The 26,360-nt window shown below is 43.9% G+C and overlaps 1 protein-coding gene across 1 annotated transcript in view; it reads right to left on the bottom strand.

Moving 5' to 3' along the window:
* Nucleotides 1-10,362: 10,362 nt before the first annotated feature.
* Nucleotides 10,363-26,360, bottom strand: part of LOC137628728 (uncharacterized) — a 597,116-nt gene continuing 581,118 nt past the window's right edge. The window contains exons 5-6 of the mRNA XM_068359904.1: nucleotides 13,048-13,115; nucleotides 10,363-11,262 (exon numbers count right to left, since the gene is read on the bottom strand). Of these exons, the coding sequence (XP_068216005.1) occupies nucleotides 11,227-11,262; nucleotides 13,048-13,115 (104 nt within the window). The 3' untranslated portion in view covers nucleotides 10,363-11,226. The remainder of the gene's footprint in view (nucleotides 11,263-13,047; nucleotides 13,116-26,360) is intronic.

Raw genomic sequence — 26,360 nt, forward strand, 5'->3', positions numbered from 1 at the left:
TGCGTCCCCATACCCTGACGAGGTGGTATTGAGAGTCTTAGTTACACAGTTTTTCCTTCTAAAGAACTTGGAATAACATTACCAGGACAATCCCACTTCTACATACCTCAACAAACAGCTTTTGCGTAGGCCACGGACCCTGCGTAGCAAGGTTTTAGCGAGGTGCAGGGACTCCTTATTTTTTGAGTACTGATACACTCACATAAGGAGCCCCCGGGTAAAGCCAAAAGCCAGATTGGCTGGGACGTCCACCCTTTCTAATGGGTGAGTCACCCCTATTAAATAGCATGGTTTGTATTCCAGTTACGGAACAAATGACAAATTTGTAGATAATTTGTATTTTTCCTAACTATACAAACCTTAGCTATTTAAGGAAACTTACCCGCCAGCCCTATCCCCCTTGAAGTCCTACCTCTAATCAAAGTGAGCTTAATCACAGGTGTGTAAGGGGGGGAGTAGCAAGCTACCCTCCCCTACCCCCGCTAACTAGCGGTATGGGTAGTTAACCCCCGTTAAAAATTAATGGCTCATCATTTCAGCTACGCCGAAAGTAAAACAGTACCCCTATTAAATAGCTAAGGTTTGCATAGTTAGGAAAAATGCAAATTATCTATGAATTTGTCATATATGTTCTTCATGCTGCTTTATAACAGTTGTCAAACCACCACCCTCACAACTTACTAGGTTATCATCATCATCGGAAACATTTTTATATATTGTTTTCACTTCACATATGATTAACTGCTTATTTTATCAGATTGCCTGATAGTTTTGATGACTCAAGAATTTCCCAATTTCTTTTGATGTTCTATTTTCTATTGATTCCTCTTGCCATATCAATATTGTTTTAATTTTTCTGCATGCAGTACATTATCAAGATCAAGTGTACAAACTTATGTTCCATTACTCTGCATGCAGTACATTATCAAGTGTACAAACTTATGTTCCATTACTCTGCATGCAGTACATTATCAAGTGTACAAACTTATGTTCCATTACTGTACATTCTTGATCTGAAAATAATAAATTTTTTGGGTGCATGGTTTTGAGACTTTTACTCTATTGTCTTGGTCTTCATCCTTTAAGGAGGAGGAAAATTAAGCTGTTCTTTTTCATTCCCTTCTCTCCTTTGGGTCTTGTCTAGTTAAAAATATTAGGTATGCTTGGCTTCATCTGCATTACAATAAAAGAAGTTTGATTTCTTCTTATTTTTCATTGTAATAGTTTTGGATGGTCTGCTTTCATCACCAGTGTCCAATAAACCAGTTTTATGATGGGAATGCTTTGTAATGTAAAGTGGAACCCTGGAATTAAATTGCAGAAGAGAATTAAAAAAGATTTGTTTGAACACCAAAGTGATTTTCTCATAAGAAGAATGTAAATGGGATTAATCCATTCGATCCCAAAAATTGGCTTTTATGATGAAAATTTACTTGTTGATAATTCATACTTCCTTAAAATCATATAAGAAAACAAGTAAAATAGTAGACAAAATGAATGAAAATTGAATTTAATCAATGGTAAAAGTTAATGGCCTAAATTAGTACTGTATATTGAAGGCATATCATACCTTGTGAAGGAAACTTCTTCTTTTGAGATGGGTGATAGAATCTTTTCATTAAAATAAACAAATAGTAAATGAAATTTGGGTAGTGTTTGTTAAAATGAATATTTCTCTAAATAAAAATTTTCAATTTCAATATTTTTTTTTTCAAGTGGACAAATGATCACAAAGTTATTGTACAAAATATTCTAATTAGATTGCAATGAAACCTTGGAGGTCAAACATATCTAAACTTGATCCAATCAGTGTTCCAGTAATATCTTACATTTATTTTTACTAGAAATATTATGAAAAAGTTTGAAAATCAATTTCTACTTCCTAAAACATGTCTGGCTGATTTGCGTATCTTTAGTGGCATAGCTCCTGCCTCAACAAAAATTTTACTGTTTGCTACTAATTTTTCATGTATCTCTTCCTGTACAAGCCCTCAAAATATGCCTGTAACTTTTATTTCTTAAGTCTTAATTTGTGGTTTTGCTGTTTATTCTTGCAAATTTTTTTTTTACGTCTTTTGGCAAAACTTTTAAATAGGTATGCTGAAGGTTGTCATCTGTTCTTTAGTTTACAATTTGGCTGTTGCAAAGGCCTAGGAGGAAGTGACGCCTTTCTTAAAATTTCCTGTGCTTAACAGAAATCCCTCAATGTCTGTAATTTTAAAGCTGCCTTTGACTGAAAATCCTCAGGATCCTGTTTTCAAACCTGAAGAGATGAGAATAAGTGTATCTTTTATCATAATTATTGAAATTTTAAGTGCCATATTTCCCGTATTATAAGACGCACCTTTTTTCACGAAAAATTACCCCCAAAATCACCTGTGTCTTAACACTCAAGAAAAAGTTATATAGGGGAGTTTGACACCCAACTGTTGACATACAAACACTCAAACTCACGAGAGATATAATATAAACCTACAATTATCATTCATATTTAATAAATTCATTTAGTTTTATATTGCACTTCATTTAATGAAGTACAGTAGCAAACTAGTGGTCTCGTAGCAGACGACGCTATGACATAGTTGTTTATGCAGTATATATCTATTTTCTCATATTTTGTTGATATTTTGTAACAAAGCAATATATCGATAGTGACTTTGTTGCCTGAGTTCCGAAATAATACAAACAGACAATTGCTGAATACGACCTTGAAAAAGACTTCTCTGTTAGTCGAGTGCAGTATTACCAAGTTAGCAGAAAAGTAACTAGACTTAGAATCACATAAACAGTAGCAAAAGTATTCCACCTAAAAGAATTTATAGATGTCTTTAATCAATAATTACATTTTTTGTGAAAATTCATAGGCTATATAAGGAATTTTGGAAATATTACTAGAATTTTATCTCTACCAAAATTTTGTGAACCTTTGGTAACGCTGCTTTTATGTAAACAACACTTGAAACACCAAACATTATGACTAAACGTGTAGTTATGGTGGAAACTATGACTGGTTTATTGGTTTCTTATATGAATGTCATAAAATAGAGATAATCGGTCTATATCTAATTAATATTAACTTAAAACATTTCATAATACACCCAAAATAAGAAAAGTTACTGTGCCAGACAATAATCACACTAGTCGCTGACTAGGGATTTCTGCTAAGAAGTTTTTAAAATCCTCATTTGTTTTTACTAAAACTGCTTTGCTAATTCAAGGGTGCGTCTTATCACTTGTAGCATCTTATGATGCGGGAAATACGGTAATGAATATGAAAAAAGTAGTTTTAATAGACACCAATGTGACCATAGGAATATAATGTCTGCTTTTCTTGATCCATTACTTTTCATACTGTATACACATAAAGGGTTTGATCTTGGAAACAAGCATGTTTTTAATGACTGTTTTGCCAAAATTAGTGCTTGTTGCAAATTATGGGGGATGAAGTTGAACCCTAACAAAATTCAAGTATAATTGTAAGTAGGTAAAGGACAGTGGCTTATTAAAATTAAAAAATCTGCATTGATAATGCCTCTCTAAACTATATGCAACAGATTTATAATTCTAGCTGTAATTCTTGAAAATTTGATCATGAGACCTGCATAGTCTTTTTCTTCTTCAATTGCACAAGAAATGTGAATAAGTATTAAATTCCTTATCCTTAATCTGGATATTAATCTCTGGCATAGTCATTTGGTCTGTTCTTTGTGCAAGTTGTATAATATTTTTCATTGCAAAACCATTGAGATCTTAACAGACTACCCCTCCTGTGTGTAGTAGTTAATTCTTACAGTTTTTCCTTCTCCATCATAATGCTCAATACTACACAGTATTAGAGATCTTCATATTCTGCATTTCAAATTGGTGGAGCTTTAGAAATTCAAACTTAATGCAAATGCTTTTCTGTCTTGAGAGAACCAAGTTACCCAGTTCCTTCCAGAGAAGAGTAATGATGCACTTTCAGTACTCTTCAGTTGTCTCTTATGAGATAAGAGTCAGACTTGTCAGATTAATTCTTATCCATGGAAATATGTGGTGTTGTATGTTTTGCTTTGTGGTAGACGGGTGTCCTTGATGCTACACATGTCTACTTAGTAATGCGTGCTAGTCCTTGGAGACCACACAGCACATTAACCCCAAAAAGTTGTTTTGGTAAAGAAGCAACTACTTTTGGGAAGTGCTGTATGGTCTCCCAAGACCTTCCCTTCTCCCTAGCCTCGCACAGGGGAGTGGGGTAATAGTTTTTCACTTAAGAACTCAATGATGATGGTTGGGCGCAAGATGATGTGTTGGTAGCATTGTCTCCAACTGGGAAGATGGTTTCTTTCTATGAGGTGATAATGACGTCACCAATAGCAAACAAATTTCAGCATTAGAGGTGCTGTGTCAAGATGGATTTGCACATTAATACACTTGTCCAAGAGCAAGGTTGGCAGTATTTTTTTGGCATTTGTTGTATTGGATTCCCTGTTCTGGCATTTCAAAGGAAAGTCCATAAGAGACCACACAGCACATTAACCTAAAAAAAATTCCTTCATAGCCCTATCAGGGCAACTACAACAATAAGTCGGTACGTTTGTTGGATGTATACAAGTTGGTTGAGAAAAAAATAGAGAGGGTAGGGAGGCTTTGATTAGGAAGGTACCTAAGTCTTCTTCAGGAGGTTGGCAGTTAGTGCTGGATGTGTCGATTTTCAACAATTCCATGACATGGTCCATAAGTGCAATTGTATGTTCTTTATTGACCTTTTTGCACATACAGTACCTATATTTCTATATCCCTCTACACCTGAACTAAAGTTAATATTTAAAACTAATGCCGGGCCGCAAGGCAAATGAGTTTTCTTGTCTTTCTTTTGAATTGACCTTGAAGCTCTTAAGTTGTCACAGGTTCACAAGCAATGGCCCTGGTTGCCACATAATGGAGCATCAAGGTCCTGTTATATCCAGACATATAAGAGTATTCTAGGTGTATCAAAGAAAGAACTTTAGGAAAAAACAACTTTTGAACATGTTTTCAAATCTGGGCATTCTGGTAAATCTCAAGAAGTCACTCCTGACCGACCTTGTCAATTCTTTATTTTGGAATGACGATAGCGTCAGTTCTTTTCTAGGCTTCTGTGTCCAACAAAAGTTTCCTGAACATCATCAAGGAATTTGGATCCCCAAACATTTCTTCAACCCACAGATAGATGTCTTTCCTAGGTACGATAGTTTCCCTGGAAAAATTTATCCTGCACTCTAGGCTGCGGATAAGTCCTTTTTACTTTCACCTCGACTAATATAGTTTAGGTTCCAGTGCAGGGGAAGGGGTGTGTATTTTCTGGTAGTAACACTCCCCCGTCTTTCCTTACTTTCTTTTCCTATTTTTGTAGCGCCAGAGATTCTCCTTCTCGTTCCCTGTACCTCCATTTCCATCACTGTTCATCTCATGACATGACCATACCACCAAATTAGATAAGATCCAAGAAAGTAGACAGAGGTGGTATGGTCATGTCATGAGAAGAGATGAACAGTATATTGGGAGGAGAGTGATGGAAATGGAGGTAAAGGGAACGAGAAGGAGAATCTCTGGCGCTACAAAATGGAGGTACAGGGAACGAGAAGAAGAGGAAGACCAAAGCGAAGGTGGATGGACTGTATCAAGGATGACCTTCAATCAAAGGGATTAAGCAGTGATGAAGTGTGGAACAGAGGTAGATAGAGAACGCTGGCCAGAAACATCGACCCCACATGGAAGTGGGAAAAGATGCAGATAAAGAAGAAGAAATAAGGACACAAATTGAAATTTCAATCCAAAAATGCTACCATCACACTCGGTAAATCAAATGAGTCAGCAAAGCAATGAACTCATAGCAAATTACTATAGGTTCTAATTTTACCATAATTAACTTAAATTATCTGTATTATCTCTCTGAAAAAGGAGTGAACCAAAAAAAAGGCCTCAAAAATTATTAGTCAATATGTTATAATGTATTAACCTCTTAAAAAATTTAAAAGATGATTAGGAATCAGCATGGTGACAGTGTTTACCAACGCATATTCTTCTGCTTCATATTAAGAAGACCAAAGTGTAAGCACACATCATGGTATAATTTTTTTTCTTTTATCTAGGAAGAATTTTTCCATTGAAAGAATGAAAAGCACACGATTCTCTGGTAAATACTACATACATACATACATATACAAAGGCACTTCCCCCAATTTTGGGGGGTAGCCGACATCAACAAATGAAACAAAAACAAAAAGGGGACCTCTACTCTCTACGTTCCTCCCAGCCTAACAAGGGACTCAACTGAGTGCAGGTGGTACTGCTAGGGTGCCACAGCCCACCCTCCCCCGTTATCCACCACAGATGAAGCTTCATAACGCTGAATCCCCTACTGCTGCTACCTCGGCGGTCATCTAAGGCACCGGAGGAAGCAGCAGGAACTACAGGAACTGCGTCACAATCGCTCGCCATTCATTCCTATTTCTAGCACACTCTCTTGCCTCTCTCACATCTATCCTCCTATCACCCAGAGCTTCCTTCACTCCATCAATCCACCCATACCTTGGCCTTCCTCTTGTACTTCTCCCATCAACTCTTGCATTCATCACCTTCTTTAGCAGACAGCCATTTTCCATTCTTTCAACATGGCCAAACCACCTCAACACATTCATATCCACTCTAGCCGCTAACTCATTTCTTACACCCGTTCTCACCCTCACCACTTCGTTCCTAACCCTATCTACCCGAGATACACCAGCCATACTCCTTAGACACTTCATCTCAAACACATTAAATTTCTGTCTCTCCGTCACTTTCATTCCCCACAACTCCGATCCATACATCACAGTTGGTACAATCACTTTCTCATACAGAACTCTCTTTACATTCATGCCCAACCCTCTACTTTTTACTACTCCCTTAACTGCCCCCAATACTTTGCATCCTTCATTCACTCTCTGACGTACATTTGCTTCCACTCCACCATTTGCTGCAACAACAGACCACAAGTACTTAAACTGATCCACCTCCTCAAGTAACTCTCCATTCAACATGACATTCAACCTTGTACCACCTTCCCTTCACGTACATCTCATAACCTTACTCTTACCCACATTAACTCTCAACTTCCTTCTCTCACACACACTTCTAAATTCTGTTACTAATCGGCCAAGCTTCTCTTCTGCGTCTGCAACCAGTACAGTATCATCCGCAAACAACAATTGATTTACCTCCCATTCATGGTCATTCTCGTCTACCAGTTTTAATCCTCGTCCAAGCACTCGAGCATTCACCTCTCTCACCACTCCATCCACATACAAGTTAAACAACCACGGTGACATCACACATCCCTGTCTCAGCCCCACTCTCACCGGAAACCAATCACTCACTTCATTTCCTATCCTAACACATGCTTTACTACCTTTGTAGAAACTTTTCACTGCTTGCAACAACCTTCCACCAACTCCATATAACCTCATCACATTTCACATTGCTTCCCTATCATCTCTATTATACGCTTTCTCCAGATCCATAAACGCAACATACACCTCCTTACCTTTTGCTAAATATTTCTCGCATATCTGCCTTACTGTAAAAATCTGATTCATACAACCCCTACCTCTTCTAAAACCACCTTGTATTTCTAAGATTGCATTCTCTGTTTTATCCTTGATCCTATTAATCATTACTCTACCATACACTTTTCCAACTACACTCAACAAACTAATACCTCTTGAATTACAACACTCATGCACATCTCCTTTACCATTATATAGTGGTACAATACATGCACAAACCCAATCTACTGGTACCATTGACAACACAAAACACATATTAAACAATCTCACCAACCATTCAAGTACAGTCACACCCCCTTCCTTCAACATTTCAGCTCTCACACCATCTATACCAGACGCTTTTCCTACTCTCGTTTCATCTAGTGCTCTCCTCACTTCCTCTCTTGTAATCTCTCTCTCATTCTCATCTCCCATCACTAGCACCTCAACACCTGCAACAGCAATTATATCTGCCTCCCTATTATCCTCAACATTCAGTAAACTTTCAAAATATTCCGCCCATCTTTTCCTTGCCTCCTCTCCTTTTAACAACCTTCCATTTCCATCTTTCACTGTCTCTTCAATTCTTGAGCCAGCCTTCCTTACTCTCTTCACTTCTATCCAAAACTTCTTCTTATTCTCTTCATATGAATGACCCAATCCCTGACCCCACCTCAGGTCAGCTGCCCTCTTTGCCTCACGTACCTTGCGCTTTACTTCCACATTTTTCTCTCTATATATATCATACTTCTCTATACTATTACTCTGCAGCCATTCTTCAAAAGCCCTCTTTTTCTCTTCCACTTTTACCTTCACTCCTTCATTCCACCATTCATGCTGCCTCCAACAACCTTCTTGCCACACACATCACTTGCAATCCCAACAAAATTTTCTTTTACTAACTTCCACTCCTCCTCCAAATTGCCAGTTTCTCTTACTTTCACTTCGTCATATGTCATTTTCAACCTTTCCTGATATTTTCTTTGTACCCCCCGGTTTTATTAGCTCTTCAACCCTCACTAGCTCCCTTTTACATCCACCTACTCTATTCCCCCACTCTTTTGCTACAACTAATTTTCCTTCCACCAAAAAATGATCAGACATACCGTTAGCCATACCCCTAAACATGTGCATGTCTTTCAATCTTCCAAACATTCTCTTAGTTATCAACACATAATCCATTAATGCCCTTTCTACTACTCTTCCATTTGCCACTCTTACCCATGTATACTTATTTTTATCTTTCTTTTTGAAAAAGCTATTACTTATCACCATCTCTTGCTGAACACACATATCTACCAGTCTCTCACCACTCTCATTTTCACCTGGTACGCCATACTTCCCAATGACACCTTCTACCTCTCCAGCACCCACTCTAGCATTTAAGTCACCCATGACAACTACATAATTCCTTCTACCAAGTCCTTCTACACACCTAGTTAATTCATTCCAGAACTCATTCCACTCTTCTTCACTTTTCTCACTACCTGGCCCATACGCACTGACAAACGCCCAACATTCCCTACCCAACCTAACCCTTACCCACATTAACCTAGATGATATCTCCTTCCATTCCACTACTTTACCTGTCATCCATTCACTCAGCAATAAAGCCACACCCTCTCTCGCTCTTCCCCTTTCAATCCCAGACACTCTACCAGCCATTTCACCAAACATCACTTCACCCTTTCCTTTTATCTTCGTCTCACACAAGACCAATACATCCATCCTTTTATTCCTAAACATACTTCCAATTTCACATCTTTTACTCTCTATCTTACTACATCCACACACATTCAAACACCCCAAAACTAGAGTGCAGGGAGCAGTCACTCTCCCCCCCAGCTCCATCTCTTTGTCGATGTCTCAGGAGAGGGGGTTCCCAGCCCCCTCGTCCCGTCCCTTTTAGTCGCCTCTTACGACACGCAGGGATAACGTTGGCGCTATTCTAATTGTTTTTATGCCCCCGCGGCCACAGGGGGCAAGTACTGGTATGTACTGAAATAAATAATTTTGATATGAAAATTAACATTCATTCCTCCCATTGACAACTGATCAGCATCTCTTAGGTAATGAGGTTCACATTATCTTAGGGTTCAGGGATTAAGTTTAGAGACTCATGTCCTGTGGCTCTTCAATGTTAAGGTCAGCAGCATCCCTGGTTGGACCTTCATCTGTCATGTATTAGGAAGGAGCAAGAAGTGGAAATTCTTACCAATTCTCTATAACTTTTAGGAGTGTTAAGGGCCCTAACACACTTCAAGGATAGATTGGTTGGAGAAGGTACTGACCTTGCATTTGGACAATTAAACTGCAATGTCTTGCTTAAGAAAAAGTGGTGGGTCCAGTTGAGGACTTTGTACCTTCTAGTACAGGAGCTACGGTGCCGGGTGAAACAGGGAGCATCCTGATGCTATCTCAGTTTTTTGACAAAAAATAGTTGACCCCCTGAAAAACCAGCTTCTTCCCACAGTACGGGTACTACACCTCAAGGTGTCATTAGTTGTAGAAAGTATAGGGGTAGGCCACTCCTGGACATGTTTGCAATCTCTCAGCAGGAAGGTAGAGGTTATTTACTCTTGGGGTGAAGTACCCTCAAGTGTTGGTGATGGATGCCATGCTCCAGGAATGATTGTACAGTATATTATACGTATTGGAAATTTTGGTAACCAACAATTCACTATGTATCATATTTAAAATCGAGTTTTCTATGCCTTCCATCAGGGATTACTTATTCATGTTGAATTTGGTCTTATTACATACTGAGGTTGACTTGCCCTACATTTCTCTAATTCAAGACACTATTCCGATCCTTTATTATATACAGTAGAAACCTATTGACATAGAATTAAAGTTTGGATGTGGCTTAGCAGCAAGATTCATATGAGCCTTTAAAGTACAGTATCATATTAACTTACAACTTTTCATTAAAACCTTGTTCCTTTTAGCCATTAGATTGTCCAAAGGAGTTAGTGAATTACATGTACTGTCGTCGATAAAGTTTTTGTTTTCAGGAGTCCTTGTCTCTCTCCTTTCTAAATTTGAGTTTAGAGGAATTATGTGCGCATACATTTCTGAGTCTTTTGGAGATCCCTTATGTAATTTGGTAGGTGATAATATAGACTAAGTTCTCTATTGTCCAGTGAGGGATTTGATAATTTATCTAGGTCCAGTGAGGGTTTTGAGAATTTATCTAGGCAGTTTCAAACATACAAGGGACAGTCTCTCTTCTGTAGAGTTAATATAACAAGGGACAGAGTCTCTTCTGTAGAGTTAATATTCTTAATAGGTCTCGTCCAAGAAGGCTATGCTCTTATTTTAAAATGCATCTTCATAGTAGCTTCCAGACATGAGAATCACACATACATTTGGCAATAGTTAAAGCCCATAGAATCAGTGGAGTAGCTACATCCCTCAACTTTATTAGGAGGCCTTTTTTTTTTTATACATTACCTAAAGAGGGTGAAAATGGATCCTTGGAGTATGTTATGTTAAGCTTGACTTATTTGGGGTGGAGGTTTGATAACTATCTTACCTTTTTGAAATTGTTAACGGGCTCTTGAGGAAGAGTGAATTTTCAAATGGGCAAAACTAGGACCTCTGGTGTTCAAAATGTTTATTGAATTAGTTATTGACATGACTAGCTGGAATTTCACATAATTTTGGAAACCAATTATATTTATACCCCTCTGTTCACTACATAGCTGCTGTTCGTCTGAAAAAGTAGGAAAAAAAGATTAATAAAATAAACGCCAGATCATGTACCGTGAAGCAATCCACAATAAAGCAAACATACATGTCAACAAGCTTTGGAAGAAGAGTAGTCCAATTAGGTGGAGGGAATGCTAATCTTTGTATGGGAAAAACTGGGATTCCTATTGCTTGAATGGGGCCATTGGTACTGCTTTTCTTGTAAGCTCTTAAAATTCTTGTACAGCTGCTTTGCTGGATTGGGTAAAGTTCCTGTATGAGCTTAGGGTAAGAACTCTACATCCCATGCAGTAGGTTGGCCAGGGCCCCAGCCACCTGTTTAGAGATACTACCACTGAGAGTTATTGGCTCCTTTGACTGGCCAGACAGTTATTACATTGGATCCCTCTCTCTGGCTACGGCACAATTTTCCTTTTCCCACATATACACTGAATAGTGTGGCCTATTCTTTCTACATTCTTCTTTGTTCAAGGGTTAACTACTGCACCATAGTTTTTCAGTGACTACTTTCCTCTTGGTGAGGGTAGATGAGATTCTTTAGCTATGGTATGCAGCTCTTCTGGGAGAAGGACACTCCAAATCAAACCTTTGCTCTTTAGTCTTAGGTAGTGCCATAGCCTCTGTACCATGGTCTTCCACTGTCTTGGGGTAGAGTTCTCTTCATTGAGGGTACAGTCAGTCACACTATTCTATTTTATTTCTCTGTAGCTTGGCAAATAATTATATAACAACAGTGCACAATTAGCAAGTAGTGTTTTCACAGGTGTAGTCAGGGTAATGATAGTGAACTCTACTTTTCTAAAAGCATGGGGGGTCCGATGAAATGCAATAAAACTAGTCCAAAGGTAATGGAAAGTGAATGATCTACAGTAATATCTATGGTTAATAAGTAGATTTGCAAATTAAAGCCGAGAGAGGATCACTGAGAGGGAAAATGATTAGATATATCTAAGTAATTATGTCATGATGTTCCCCCCCTCTCCACTTACAATGACTTGGTTTTGTTTGGTTATTCATTGATGGAAAATAATGAATGGCTAAAACAAAGTGAACCTTATGTGTAGTTGGGTGGCAATAGCTATTTTCATGGGGGACTGTTAGTCAAGCATCATACCTTAGGAGAAAGAATAGGGAATAAATGTGTGTAAGCATTGAACTAATATTTATGTATGGTGATGGTTGTATTTTTATTTTCTTCCTTTCTAGATAAAGCAGCCCAATATGACCTTATATTGTTCATGTGGAGGAAGATACAAGACACTGTTGAAGGCTGATGATTTCAGTCATAAATTGCTTATCCTTAACAAAATTTCATCATTTTGCAATATGCCACTCTTGAAAGAAACTGTGCAGTGGATAATCACCAACAATTCATGGATAAATACTTAATCTGACTATAGTATTGTATTTAAATGTTTGTGTACTAAACTGTAGGGGTGCTAGGGAAAGTTTTGTATCTAGTAGCATTTTTGTCCTTTTTAAAAAAAAGGTGTGTTTTGAATTTGAATTAATGTGTAAGAGGAATTTTCATAAGATTTTATATTTGTAATAAAGTTTAAAAACTTGACTTATTTTATTTCCCTTTGATATAAAGTATTTTTATTAGTGATATAAAATATTAATTTAAATGCATTATTTGAAAAAAAAAATTTCCTAAATGAAAATTTACCAATGGAACATGGCAAAGTAGAATATGGACAGCTTACCAGAACGATATAAATGAGAAAGCAAGTCATTTATAGATAATAACTTAGCTGGTTTATATGTATAATTACTGTATATCACTAACCTGCTTAGTTGAACAAGGGTTGTGGCAGTCTATTATAGTTTCTAGTAGTGTCTGCAACCTCACCTTCACTGCAAGTTAAGAAGGGAAGGGAGTCATCAGTAGCCACTGCTTGGCCTTCCCTGGTCATAGATATATATTTATTTATTTATTACGGGCACAAGAACAACCGCATGAACACCTGACATTACAATTCTCCAGCCACTACTGTGAATTGCCATATAGGCTCCAGCATTGGTAGCCTACACCCAATCACCTCTTTCCAACCTTGTAGGAGGATACTGTCGTCACTGCACTGTACGCATCATTTAGGGTTTTTGAAGCAATCTTTTGACCCCTAGCTAAACTCACAGTTTAGCTTCAAACTATAACTCACCTTTCCTCTTGGTGTCCAATTTCTTAATATTATCATCTTACCCAACTGCAGGGTTTCCCTCAACGTACATATTGGTGGGAAATAACCTCCCTGGCCCCAGTGTTGGCATACATTCATAAACCTACTTTGTTCCAAAACGGAGTACTTACCTCGAACTACTTTCTTAGGAGAGTCTGGGTGGAAATCTCCTTAATCACCAACCAAGAATTTTGCGTAGTTCCCCCTCTCTCCGCTACCTTGCAGGGGCGCTCCGGGGAAGAAGGATACTTGCCCTGGGGCGACCCCGGGTCAGCGCGTGGGGTCGCGCTTGTTAGTCAGTAAGCGTCTGGTCGCGGTGTTAAATACATCTCGCCGCGCTCTCTCTCTTATCCCGGGCGATAACTTTGTGTCCCACGTTTTCCTTTGTGTTCTCCTTACCTTGTCCCACGTGTTCCCTTGTGTTTCTTTCTCTTGTGTACCACGTGTTCCCGTCGTGTTCCTCACCTTTCCCTTGTGTGCTTGTGTCGTTTGTGTTCGCTTTTACCATGGAATCTCAGCGTCGCTGTCCCGGGCCCTAAGCTGGTAAGTCTTGCGGGGCATGGCTCTCGCCGCCCGAGGTCGACCCGCACACCTTGTGCTCCTCGTGTCGGGGGAAGAGGTGTTCCTCGGCCTCCACGTGCCCTGAGTGCGAGTCGTGGCCGAAGCTCCAATGGACCCGTTACGCAAAGAAGAAGAAGGCTTCTAAAAGGTCGCCGAAGAAGTCAGGTCTTTCTTCACCGCTGACGTCGCCCTCGGCCCAGTCTGAGAAAGGATCTCCTTCGCCTTCCCCTACCCAGAGTAGGGGACGAGGTAAGTCTGTTTCGGGGAAACGGCCCATTGCCGTTCCCCATGAGTCTGATGTCGGGGATTCTGTGAACAAGGGGCCAGTGCAGACAAGTGGGGGGTCTGTTAGTGTGGCGGGAGTGTGTGTGATAGACAAAGGCCTGGTGCCCGCAGGACCCGTCGTAAGTGTAGACCCGGTGTGTGTGTGTGTGTGTGCGCGTGTGTGTGTGTGCGCGTGTGTGTGTGTGTGTGTGTGTGTGTGCGCGTGGGGGGGGGGGGGGCAATCAGCGCCCACTCCCACGCCCGAACAGTGCTATTCAGATCAAGCGGGTTCCGGGGGTGGCTAGGACAAAGAAAGGCGGCCCACGTGCTCCTCGGACCCCGACTCCATCGTATGGACGGCTCCTAGGATGCCCTTCAGGTCCCCCATGAGGCGGAAGGAAGAAATCGAGGGTTGGTTCGCCCCTCGAACCATCATCTGTTCACCCCCGTCGCCATCGGCCACGCTTCCGCCGGACTTCATGGAGCCCGTGACCCCGAGTTCCAGACCCAGAACCCCCAGGAGGCTTGTAGTAGAGACGGAGGAATAAGCTTCCTCGTATTCCTCGGACGAATTTTCCTACGAGTCCTATTCATCGGACAGCTACAGTGTTCGGGACTCGAAGAGGAAGCGGTCCAGGAGGAGGAGGAGATCAAGCCCACGCGACAGCCCACCCAGGAAGAGGGCGAGGTCCTCGAGGAGAGACTACCGAAGGAGGTTGTCACCAAAGAAACGGTATGTTACCGTTGTCCGACACCGTCGGGAATCCAGCAGGTCGGTTGCCGCTCCAGTGCCTGCCTCGGTGGCTGCTGGAGCCGCTCCAGTTTCCCTGCACAGTGTCTCTTTGGTTCCGCCCGCTCGTCGGGCGCAGCCATTGGCATACTCTCTGTTACCCCGGCCTAGTAAGTCGGTGGCTCCACCCGTGTGTAGGGAACTCCCGCGGGTTAGGCACAGCAGCACAATCCCAGGATCTTTCGTCGCAGCGGTCCCGGCCAAGTTTCGGGATTCGCCGCTGCCACGACCATCAACCAGCGCCATCCAAGTGGGCCCGGGAGGAGGTAGACCCATGACGGCTACCTCTGCTCCGGCGGTTCTACCCGTGACGGAGGAAGCCACTCCATCACCCAACCGGGAGGAAAGGGAGGCCTCCGTGCCCACGGATCCCTCCGCTTTTTAAGAACCTTCCGACGCGGAGGTACAGTTAGTGGACGAGCTAGTAGAATCAGGTGAGTACTCTGCGGACGAGGTCTCGTCCTATCGTAAGGTGCTTGCGCTCATCCGACGGCACCATAGGTTGGACGAGCCTCAACCAACAGCTGAACGAGCTTGGCTCTCAGGTCTGGGCAGGATGGTAGATAGCCCTGTCCAGAAGAAACCGTCCCTGACCCTGCCATTAGCCCCCGATGTTGCCATGGGGATGGAGCACGTGGACCTTTACGCGTCAGGACCGAAAAACTCTTTGAGGGCACAGGGCTCATTTAAACTCCTACCGGGTCTCAAGACCCAGAGAAAATTTAATGTGCCTGACGGACATCACTCAGGGCCCCACACGTTGGAGGAAGCGGTCGCTACCCTGAACCAGGGCAACTCGGACGAGCGTAGCCTGAACGCTCCGGTGGTCTTCTCACAAACGGAGGCCGCCATGATGGAGGTCACCGCTCAGGACATCGTAAATGTTACCTATTGGCTGGATTGGTGGGCCTGTAAGCTGGCAGACTTCCAAATCTCGCACGACCTCTCAGTTCCGGACAACCAGGCTCTTCTGAAAGAATTGATCCGCTGGGGGGGGGTAAGGCGATGAAATTCCTTACTTTCCAGTCCCTTACCCAGACGGCCAACTGGGTTCTGAGGAGAAGAACCCAGGCTCCCCGAGCGAGAAGCGAAGTTCCTGAGGAACTCTCCCGTCTGGGGTGAAAAGGTGTTTCCCCTCCAGACGGTGGCGGAGACGATGGAAAGGGTCGGCAAGCTGAAGGGGTCAGCCGAGCCCCTGTGAGGAGACCTTCGGTGGACGGGGCCTACCCGCCTACGCCTCCGGCTAGGCAGGAAGCTTCCGCCTCTTGGAGGCACCAGTCTCCTCGCCCCTCCAGGAGGAGTGGTGCTCAACCTCAAGCTGCCTATAGACCCAAATTCTCAGGGTCAAGGAGAGGCCAGTCAAACCGCCTCCCTAGAAGGAGGTAGGGAGAGAGGCCCGCTACACCTTCCCACTCCCCTGGTGGGGGGATGCCTCAAACATTATTGGCAAGCATGGCAGGACAATGGGGCGGACCCATGGACAGTGACTGTTCTCAGGGAGGGATACAGGATTCCCTTCCTGTCAGAGCCGCCTCCGTTGATCCCCGAACACCGAGCGGAATGGTTAGCTCCCAACGGCTCGGAGAAGAAAACAGCCCTGCAGGCAGAGGTGGAGACTATGCTGAGGAAAAGAGCCCTTCAACCCGTACACGAGCCATCACCGGGCTTCTACAGCAGGCTCTTCCTGGTGGAGAAGGCGACGGGAGGTTGGAGACCAGGGAAACCCCCTTCAAGATGGACACGCTGAAGTCGGTGATGGCAGCCTTGAGAAAAAGGGATTTCTTGATGTCCCTGGATCTCAAGGATGCCTACTTTCAGATTCCCGTTCACCCCTCCAGCAGGAAGTTCCTCAGAGTAAAGTGGGGCTCCCAGACACTTCAATTCAGGACCCTCTGCTTCGGACTGTCGACAGCCCCTCAAGTCTTCACGAGAGTCTTCGCCGTGGTCTCGACCTGAGCACACAAGCAGGGCATAAGGCTGATAAGGTACCTCGACGATTGGTTGCTGCTTTCAGCCTCAGAGGTAGCCTTAAAAGATCAAGGCATTCGCCTGGTGAATTTCTGCAAGGAGCTCGGGATAACAATCAATCTCGGAAAATCGCAGCTAGTCCCCACCACCAGGATGACGTACCTGGGGATGGTGTTAGATTCCCAGCTGGTGAGAGCCTTCCCATCCCAGGAGAGGCTAGACAACCTGGACCAGGTGATTCGTACGTTCCTAGCCGGTACGCCGATGAGAGCCAAGGATTGGCAGAGATTAGTGGGTCACCTGGTCTCATTGGAGAAGTTGGTTCCTCAGGGCAGACTCAAGATCAGACCGGTTCAGTGGAACCTGAAAGACCTCTGCCCTGGTCAGTGGAAGATTCCCCACAGGAGATAGTCCCGGTGTTCCCTTCATCCAAGGATGCTCTCCTCTGGTGGTCCGACAGGAGGAATACGTTGAAAGGGATTCCGTTCGGCTCCCCTCCTCCGGAGATGCTGCTCTTCACGGACGCATCGAAGGAGGGGTGGGGAGCTTACCTTCTCGAGGAAACAGCGGAATGGAAATGGTCAGTGGAGGAAAAGGCCCGGCACACCAATCTTCTGGAGCTCATGGCAGTGCAGAGGGCATTGGTAAGTTTCGCCCGTCTCCTCCAGGGGAACTCGGTAGCCCTCATGTGCGACAACGCCACGGTGGTAGCGTACATCAAGAAGCAGGGAGGATTAAGGTCAAGGGAGTTGTGCAATCTCACGGCTCAGGTCCTAGAGTGGGCCGAAAGGAATGACATTCTCCTATCGGCCAGATTCATCCCCGGGAAAAGGGACAGGCCTAATAGTGGGATCGGAACGGTCCCTTCACCCCCTAGTGGCACAGGAAGTCCTCAGTCGCTGGGGCTCCCCAGTGGTAGACATGTTCGCCACAAGGCTAAAAGCAAAGCTCCCCGGTACCAGATCCGACGGCAGCCTTCGAGGACGCCTTCCAGCACCCTTGGGACAACCAAGACGTCTACGCCTTTCCCCCATTCGGGATAATGAGACAGGTTCTCAACTGGCTAAGACAGTCAAAGTCCACAGAGATGACTTTGGTAGCCCCCTGGTGGCCGGAGAGGGAGTGGTTCGCGGATCTTCAGGACCTAGCCACCCTTCCTCCGTGGCCCTTACCAGCAAGAGAAGACCTGCTAAGCCAACTTCACTTCCAAAGGGTGCACGAAAACCCTCAGAGGCTGAGGCTACACGCGTGAAGGTTATCAAGCGCCTGTTAAGGAAGGAAGGCTTCTCGGACAAAACAGCGGATAGGATGTCGGGGTATCTGCGGAAGTCTTCTTGTGTTGTATACTAGGCGAAATGGGCAACCTTTATCAAGTGGTGTGCCACTCAGAATCTGCGGCCCTTAGACGCTTCAGTCTACAATATCGCGAACTTCCTAATACACTTTAGGGATGACCTAGGAGTCTCCATCCCAGCCATCAAGGGGGTTCGAGCGGCACTGGGCCAGGTGTTCCAACTCTAGGGCATCAATCTGGGCACCTCGCGTCACATTTCTATGCTCATCAGGAGCTTTGAGCAAACTTGTGACCCCCGCACCTCGAGGATTCCCCAGTGGGATGTAGCCAAGGTCCTCAAGGCCCTCTCACGGCCCCCGTATGAGCCGCTCAAGGATATTTTGGACAAGGATCTCACCCTCAAAACCTTCTTCTTGCTAGCCCTGGCCTCAGCGAAACGAGTGAGCGAGCTTCACGGTCTGTCCCACTCGAAAGGGTGGAAGGACATGACATTCAAGTTCTTGCCAGAGTTCGTAGCAAAGACCCCGAACCCTGCAATTGCGGACCCTAGGTTCGAAGAATTCTCAATTCCGGCTATTCCACGTTCGGACAACCCGGAAGACCTGCTCTTGTGTCCCGAAAGGACTGTCAGGAAGTACCTTAATAGGACGACAAAACTCAGACCGGCCGTGAAGAGTTTGTTTGTTTCCACAGGCTCGGTCAAGAAGGCAGTTTCTAAAAACACCATATCCTTCTGGCTGCATCAGGTGATAAAGAGGTCTTATGAGAGTGAGGGCTCCACGGTGCCTGGGACCCCGAGACCCCATGATATTAGGGGCCTTAGCACGTCCTTAGCGTTTGGCACCAACATGGCGGTAGGCCAAATCTTACGTGCGGGCACTTGGGCTAGGCAGTCCACCTTTACAGCCCATTATCTCAGGGGCTGTACGAGGAAGTCCCTGGATGCCTTCTCCATCGGACCAGTCATTTCAGCTATGCAACAGGTTTAGTAGATTGGGCCCCGGGGTAGCCCGTGGGAAGTAATCGCAAGCGACACAAGTTCCTCCTTACTATCCCACCTTCCTTGCTACCCTCTATTCCTTTCCCGAGACCCCATTCTTTATTCCCCATCCTTACATGAGAGAATGGGATGTTGAAGCACATCATGTCTGGATTATAAATAAAAGGTGAGTTGTACATAAGGGAGACTTTTGCGTGCTTTCCCCTACTCTCCTACCTCTCCCTGGGCGTTCCAGACCTAGTCTCCTATCTAGGTCATGTACCCCAGCAAGTCTCGAATATTCCGAACTGTAAGCCACTCCCTCCTCCTAAAGTATAAGTCACCTAAGAAAGTAGTTCGAGGTAAGTACTCCATGTTGGAAGAAATCACAAATTTTAAGTAATATGATATTTTAATTATAAAATAAATTTTTGAATATACTTACCCGGTGAATATATAATAGCTGAGCCTCCGGCGGCTCGACAGAAAAAGCACACAAAAACTCGCGAGCGATCGCTATGAAGGTTGCGGGTGTGCCCACTAGCGCCAACTATCGGCCAGATACCGCATATACATGTAAACAGACCCAATTTTTCTCATCCCGCTGGGTCTCTAATTTATATATTCACCGGGTAAGTATATTCAAAAATTTATTTTATAATTAAAATATCATTTTTAAATATTTAACTTAGCCGGTGAATATATAATAGCTGATTCACACCCATGGTGGTGGGTAGAGACCAGAGTTAATTAAGTTTACAGCGTATATGCTTAGAGTTTTTGACAGTTATATCATAACAAAACCCAAATATATAAAGGTACCTGGTAAGGAAGTTGACTTAGACGATTACTCTGCCTTATTAGTCTGTCTTCCTCATGAATCCCAGCGATCCTCTTAGGATGCTGGAAGACTCCCAGGAGCTGAAGTATTAAGGGCTGCAACCCAAACAACAGGGCCTCATCAAACCCCTAATCTGGGCGCTCTCAAGAAATGACTGACCACCCGCCAAATCAACCAGGATGCGAAAGGCTTCTTAGCCTTCCGTACAACCCAAAAAACAATATTAAAAACATTTCAAGAGACAGATTAAAAAGGATATTGGAATTAGGGTAATGTAGTGGTAGAACCCTCACCCACTACTGCACTCGCTGCAACGAATGGACACAGTGTGTAGCAGTCCTCGTAAAGAGTCTGGACATCTTTTAAGTAAAATGACGCGAACACCGACTTGCTTCTCCAAAAAGTCGCGTCCATAATACTTTGCAGAGATTTATTTTGCTTGAAGGCCACGGAGGTTGCTATAGCTCTAACTTCGTGCGTCTTAACCTTAAGCAAACATCGGTCTTTCTCATTCAAGTGAGAATGAGCTTCTCGTATTAAAAATCTGATAAAATATGACAAAGCATTCTTTGACATAGGCAATGATGGTTTCTTAACTGAGCACCATAATGCCTCAGATTTACCTCGTAATGACTTAGTACTAGCTAAATAGAACTTAAGAGCTCTAACAGGACATAATACTCTTTCCAGTTCGTTGCCTACGATCTCTGATAAGCAAGGAATATCAAAAGATTTAGGCCAAGGACGAGAAGGCAGTTCATTTTTGGCCAGGAAACCAAGTTGAAGTGAACAAGTGGCTTTTTCTGTAGAAAAGCCGATGTTCTTACTGAAGGCATGAAGTTCATTGACCCTTTTAGCCGAAGCCAAGCACACTAGGAAAAGTGTCTTGAGGGTGAGATCCTTCAGGGAGGCTGAAATTAATGGCTCAAACCTGTCTGACATGAGGAACCTTAGGACCACGTCTAAGTTCCATCCAGGAGTTGCCAAACGACGTTCCTTAGAGGTCTCGAAAGACTTAAGGAGATCTTGGAGATCTTTATTGTTGGAAAGATCTAAGCCTCTATGTCGAAAGACCGAAGCCAACATGCTCCTGTAGCCCTTAATCGTGGGAGCTGAAAGGGAGCGAACCTTTCTCAGATGTAAAAGAAAATCTGCGATTTGGGCTACAGAGGTACTGGACGAGGACACAGATGCTGACTTGCACCAGTCTCGAAAGACTTCCCACTTCGACTGGTATACTCTAATGGTAGAAGCTCTCCTCGCTCTTGCAATCGCACTGGCTGCCTCCTTCGAAAAGCCTCGAGCTCTTGAGAGTCTTTCGATAGTCTGAAGGAAGTCAGACGAAGAGCGGGGAGGCTTTGATGGACATTCTTTACGTGGGGCTGACGTAACAGATCTACCCTTAGAGGAAGACTTCTTGGAAAGTCTACCAGCCATTGAAGTACCTCGGTGAACCACTCTCTCGCGGGCCAGAGGGTAGCAACCAACGCCAACCTTGTCCCTTCGTGAGAGGCGAACTTCTGCAGTACCTTGTTGACTATCTTGAATGGTGGGAATGCATATAAGTCCAGAAGAGACCAATCCAGTAGAAACGCGTCTATGTGGATTGCTTCTGTATCTAGGACTGGAGAGCAATAGATTGGTAACCTTTTGGTCAACGAGGAGGCAAAGAGGTCTATGGTGGGTTGACCCCAAGTAGCCCAAAGACTCTTGCCCACGTCCTTGTGGAGGGTCCATTCCGTGGGTATCACCTGACCCCTCCGACTGAGACAGTCTGCCAAGACGTTCAAGTCCCCCTGGATGAATCTCGTCAACAGGGAGATGCCTCGATTTCTTGACCATAAGAGAAGGTCCCTTGCGATCTCGAGCAGCGTGAAGGAGTGTGTGCCTCCTTGCTTGGAGATGTACGCCAAAGCTGTGGTGTTGTCTGAGTTGACCTCTACCACTTAGTTTCGAAGAAGCTTTCGAATATCATCAAGGCCAAGTGGACTGCTAATAGCTCCTTGCCGTTGATGTGCATGCTCTTCTGACTTGAGGTCCACAGACCCGAGCATTCCCGACCGTCCAGGGTCACACCCCAACCCAAATCCGACGCGTCTGAGAACAACACGTGGTTTGGGTTCTTGACTGCTAGGGATAGTCCCTCTCTCAGACTGATATTGCTGTCCCACCATTTCAGGCATGCCTTTACTGGTTCGGAGACTGGGAATGATACCGTCTCTAACGTCTTGTCCTAGTTCCAGTGAGAGGCTAGATGGAACGGGAGAGGCAGAAGGTGTAGTCTCCCTAGTGAGACAAACTGCTCCAGGGATGAGAGAGTCCTTACGAGACTGTTCCAACTCCTGACTGAACAAACGTTCTCTTTTCAGCATTAGTTGGACTTCGAGCAGGGCTTGTTCTATTCGGGTGGCAGACGGAAAAGCCCGAAAAAAACTGGACTGCGAATCTCCATCCCCAAATATAGAATAATCTGGGATGGGATCAGTTGGGACTTTTAGGTTGACCAAAAGTCCCAACTCCCTGGCCAGACTCAACGTCCAATGTAGATCCTGCAGACAGCGAAGACTGGACGATGCTCTGAGAAGCCAGTCGTCCAAGTACAGGGAGGCTCGGATCCCCGATAGATGGGGGGATTTTGCCACATTCCTCATGAGCCTCGTAAACACGAGAGAAGCAGGACTGAGGCCAAAGCACAGGGCTCGAAACTGGTACCCCACATTCCTGTAAACAAACCTCAGAAACGGTTGGGAATCCGGGTGTATAGGAATGTGGAAGTATGCCTCCTGAAGGTTGAGAGAGACCATCCAGTCGCCTTCCATTAATGCTGTCCAGACAGCCTGGTAGACTTCATCGTGAAGTTTGTCTTGACAATAAACACATTGAGCGCACTTGCCTCTTACGTACTCCTGCAGTGAACATGGCTGCCAGATCATTGGAGCCATCCCTGAGGGACTTGTTCCTGCAGAGAACGTGGCTGTCAGATCATTGGAGCCATCCCTGAAAGCCTAGTTTATGCATGACATAATTGTACAGCAAAACTTCAAACGCTCGAAAAAACTCCTAACAGGAGATGGTCTAGCTCTGAAGTCGACCATAAAATCTTGGAGCGTCTCATGGCCAGGCGCCAGGGAGAGTCTATGAGGTTTGAGAAGTCTATCTGGGCAGAGGCAGGAACTCCCAAGCCGAGAACTTCTCCCGTGTCATATCAGACTCTCGCTCTATAAGCCAGCTTAAAAGTAGGGAAAGCAAAGGCTGTCTCCCCCAAACTCCTCCTGGTGATTAACCAGTCGCCTAGCAAACGTAAAGCTCTCTTAGAAGAGCGAGAGAGCACTAGCTTATAAAATAACGGCTTCGAAGTAGCTAGGCCTAGTGTAAATTCTGACGTTTAGGCGAACGAGGAGCAGCAGTTACAAAAAGATCCGGACAAAGATCCTTAAAAATCAGCATGATTTATTTAAAGTCCATAGAGGGCTGAGCAGCTTTAGGCTCCTCTCCGTCTGACAGAGTCCTCAAGGGAATATCAGTAGGAGGGGGATCAGCAACTTCCTCATCTGAAGGAACCTTGTCCGACAATAGCTGAGTCTCAAGCAAGGGAGAGACCTGCCGTGGTGGCAATGCTTGACAAGCAGAGTCCACACGCAAAGGAGCAACAGTATAAGTCAAGGACGCTATGTCATGTAACTGCTTAAAGGACTGACCAGTAACAACAACAGGTGCGGGAGGACGTTCGACGTCAACTCGAGACTGCCTTGACTGCTTAGACTGAGCAGTCAAAACAACTCTTGACTGCGGTGCTTGACGCTCAACGTCAAAACAAGTCAACTATGCTGGTTGGTGAACGTCCTGAACGTCAACAAGAGCAAGCGGCAGCGGCTGAACGTCCACAAGCGGCTGAGAGTCAACACGGGACTGCATCGAGTGAGGCTCTACAAAACACGATTGACGTGACTTTGTAACGTCAATGTCAACAGGACGAGCAAAGGCTCGTTTGGGCGGCTGACGGCCAAGATCTCGATCAGCTAAGCGGCGAGGATCATCGTGAACCAGCTCAACAGAATAGTTCTCCATAAGAGAGGCAAGCTTATTCTGCATGTCTTGCCGTACAACCCATTTAGGATCAACGGGAATGGTTGCGGTAAGAGACGAGGGTAACGTCTGTGACAGCAAAACCTTGCCTACAAAAAGACTCTCGGAACCTGTGTTACGCTTTTGTTTAGGCGGCGAGCAGTCTTCCGATGACTGCATAGGGTCAGAGCTGTCCTAATGGTTAAAATCAGGACGCTGGACCTGTCCTGAAAGGACCGACTTTCGCTTAAAGGGTCCCGAAACCTTGTTCCACGGTTTCTTATGCGAAAAGCCTTCGGATGACGAGGAGAAAATCGTCTCGCTCGTCTTATGGTAGGGGCGGTGTTGATGAGACACGCCTGAAACCATAGAGGGAACGTCTGTTCGCTGACCAAGTCCTCTCGAACCCATAAGTCGTACGACATTACTTCTCCCCTGGGCTTGGGAGCTTGCAAGAGGTCTCGGACTAGGCGAATGACAGGCACGAACAGACGAACCCTCGGTCGCAACACTGATAACACTTTGCGCAATTATCACTTTATCACTACGATTTTCTGTTTTGCACTTACTTCACTGAAATCGAATTTTTCAACAATTCACATTAGGTATGAATAAAACTGATTTCTACCTGAAGCACGCAATTCTACCCTCATCAAAGGGTTATAATTGCGAAATCAGTCGTATAATGTAAGCACATTAATACAAGCAAAAAACAGTAAACATATATTAAGATAAAAAGATCAGTGGCTGGGAAGGAGACTAAACACTAGTTCATTCAAAACTACGTTTTCAATCTCTCACCGTACAGTGCCTTGGGACGAGAATAAAAACTAAAAACGTTTTATCCTTTCTCCCCGTACAGAGACTAGGGACGAGAGTAAAAAACTGACTCGAGAACAACGTTACTCGCTTGGGACGAGAATAAAGATCGGAACGTTCTCTCTTCCTCTCTCTCTCCGTCTCTCTCTCTCTCTCTCTCTTGATTTCGCACCGAAGAGAAGAGCCCACTTATCTTTCGTCAATAAACAGGTTATTTGACCAAAGGAAAAAACTGAAAGGTTTTTCAATTAACAAGTTCCTTTAAAATAGTATTTAAAACATTTAAGTTTGAAAGAAGAATGAACAAAACGTCAGAATCGATTTACTCTTTCTGCAAAGTGAAACCGTGATTCTCTCTCTCTCTATCGTAATGATAGAGCGCAAACTGCGTAGCATAAATAAACTAAACGTTAGTTCATCTTTGAAACAGTACGAAGACTATTCAAAGAAAATCTTTCATAAAATATCTACTAAAAAATATTCATTTAATAAGTTTTAAATCATTTGCTCTGTAAAAGTTATTTACGATTGAAAGGGCTTAACGTTGTTTAACTTCGGTTTCCAAGTTAGGACCGCCTACTCTCGGATTAGAGGAGGAATAGGAAAGGTCGCATATAAACAAATCATTAAAATTTATCTTGATGTTTATTATAAATGGAAAGCTAATCGAAGAGGCCTAATAAAGGCGGTTGAGATATAAAATATATAGAGGAAAATCTATAATTAATTTATAACGTGATAAGATAATTGCTAAAAGCCTAAAACACACTTCCGTACTAAGGGAAGGGTCGGCCATTTGAAAGTCAAAGAAAGTCCAAAAAAACAATCCAAAGTCATCAAAAATTAAATCTATCCAAAAACGAGTTCAAGATTTAAGTTGAAGATAAAACACCTGCACTGCGAAAGCTCAAACCAAAAGGAAGTACTTCACCAAATATGTTGAGAAAACTCCAGGTTATACAGCGAGTATTGATACGTCTTGTCGTTAAGGCCGACAGAGAAAAATTGGGTCTGTTTACATGTATATGCGGTATCTGGCCGATAGTTGGCGCTAGTGGGCACACCCGCAACCTTCATAGCGATCGCTCGCGAGTTTTTGTGTGTTTTTTTCTGTCGAGCCGCCGGAGGCTCAGCTATTATATATTCACCGGCTAAGTTAAATATTTAAAATTGTATTTTTCCTAACAGTACTTACCTCGAACTACTTTCAGGTAATGGCCCTCCCATCCTACCCCGAGTATCTTACAGGAGTTCGAGGAGGACTTAAACATACACTTACTGACTAACAAGCGCGACCCCAGGGTCGGCTCCTTCCACCCAGACTCTCCCAAGAAAGTAGTT

The sequence above is a fragment of the Palaemon carinicauda genome, chromosome 2 (genome assembly GCF_036898095.1).
Source record: "Palaemon carinicauda isolate YSFRI2023 chromosome 2, ASM3689809v2, whole genome shotgun sequence".
NCBI lineage: Eukaryota > Metazoa > Arthropoda > Malacostraca > Decapoda > Palaemonidae > Palaemon > Palaemon carinicauda.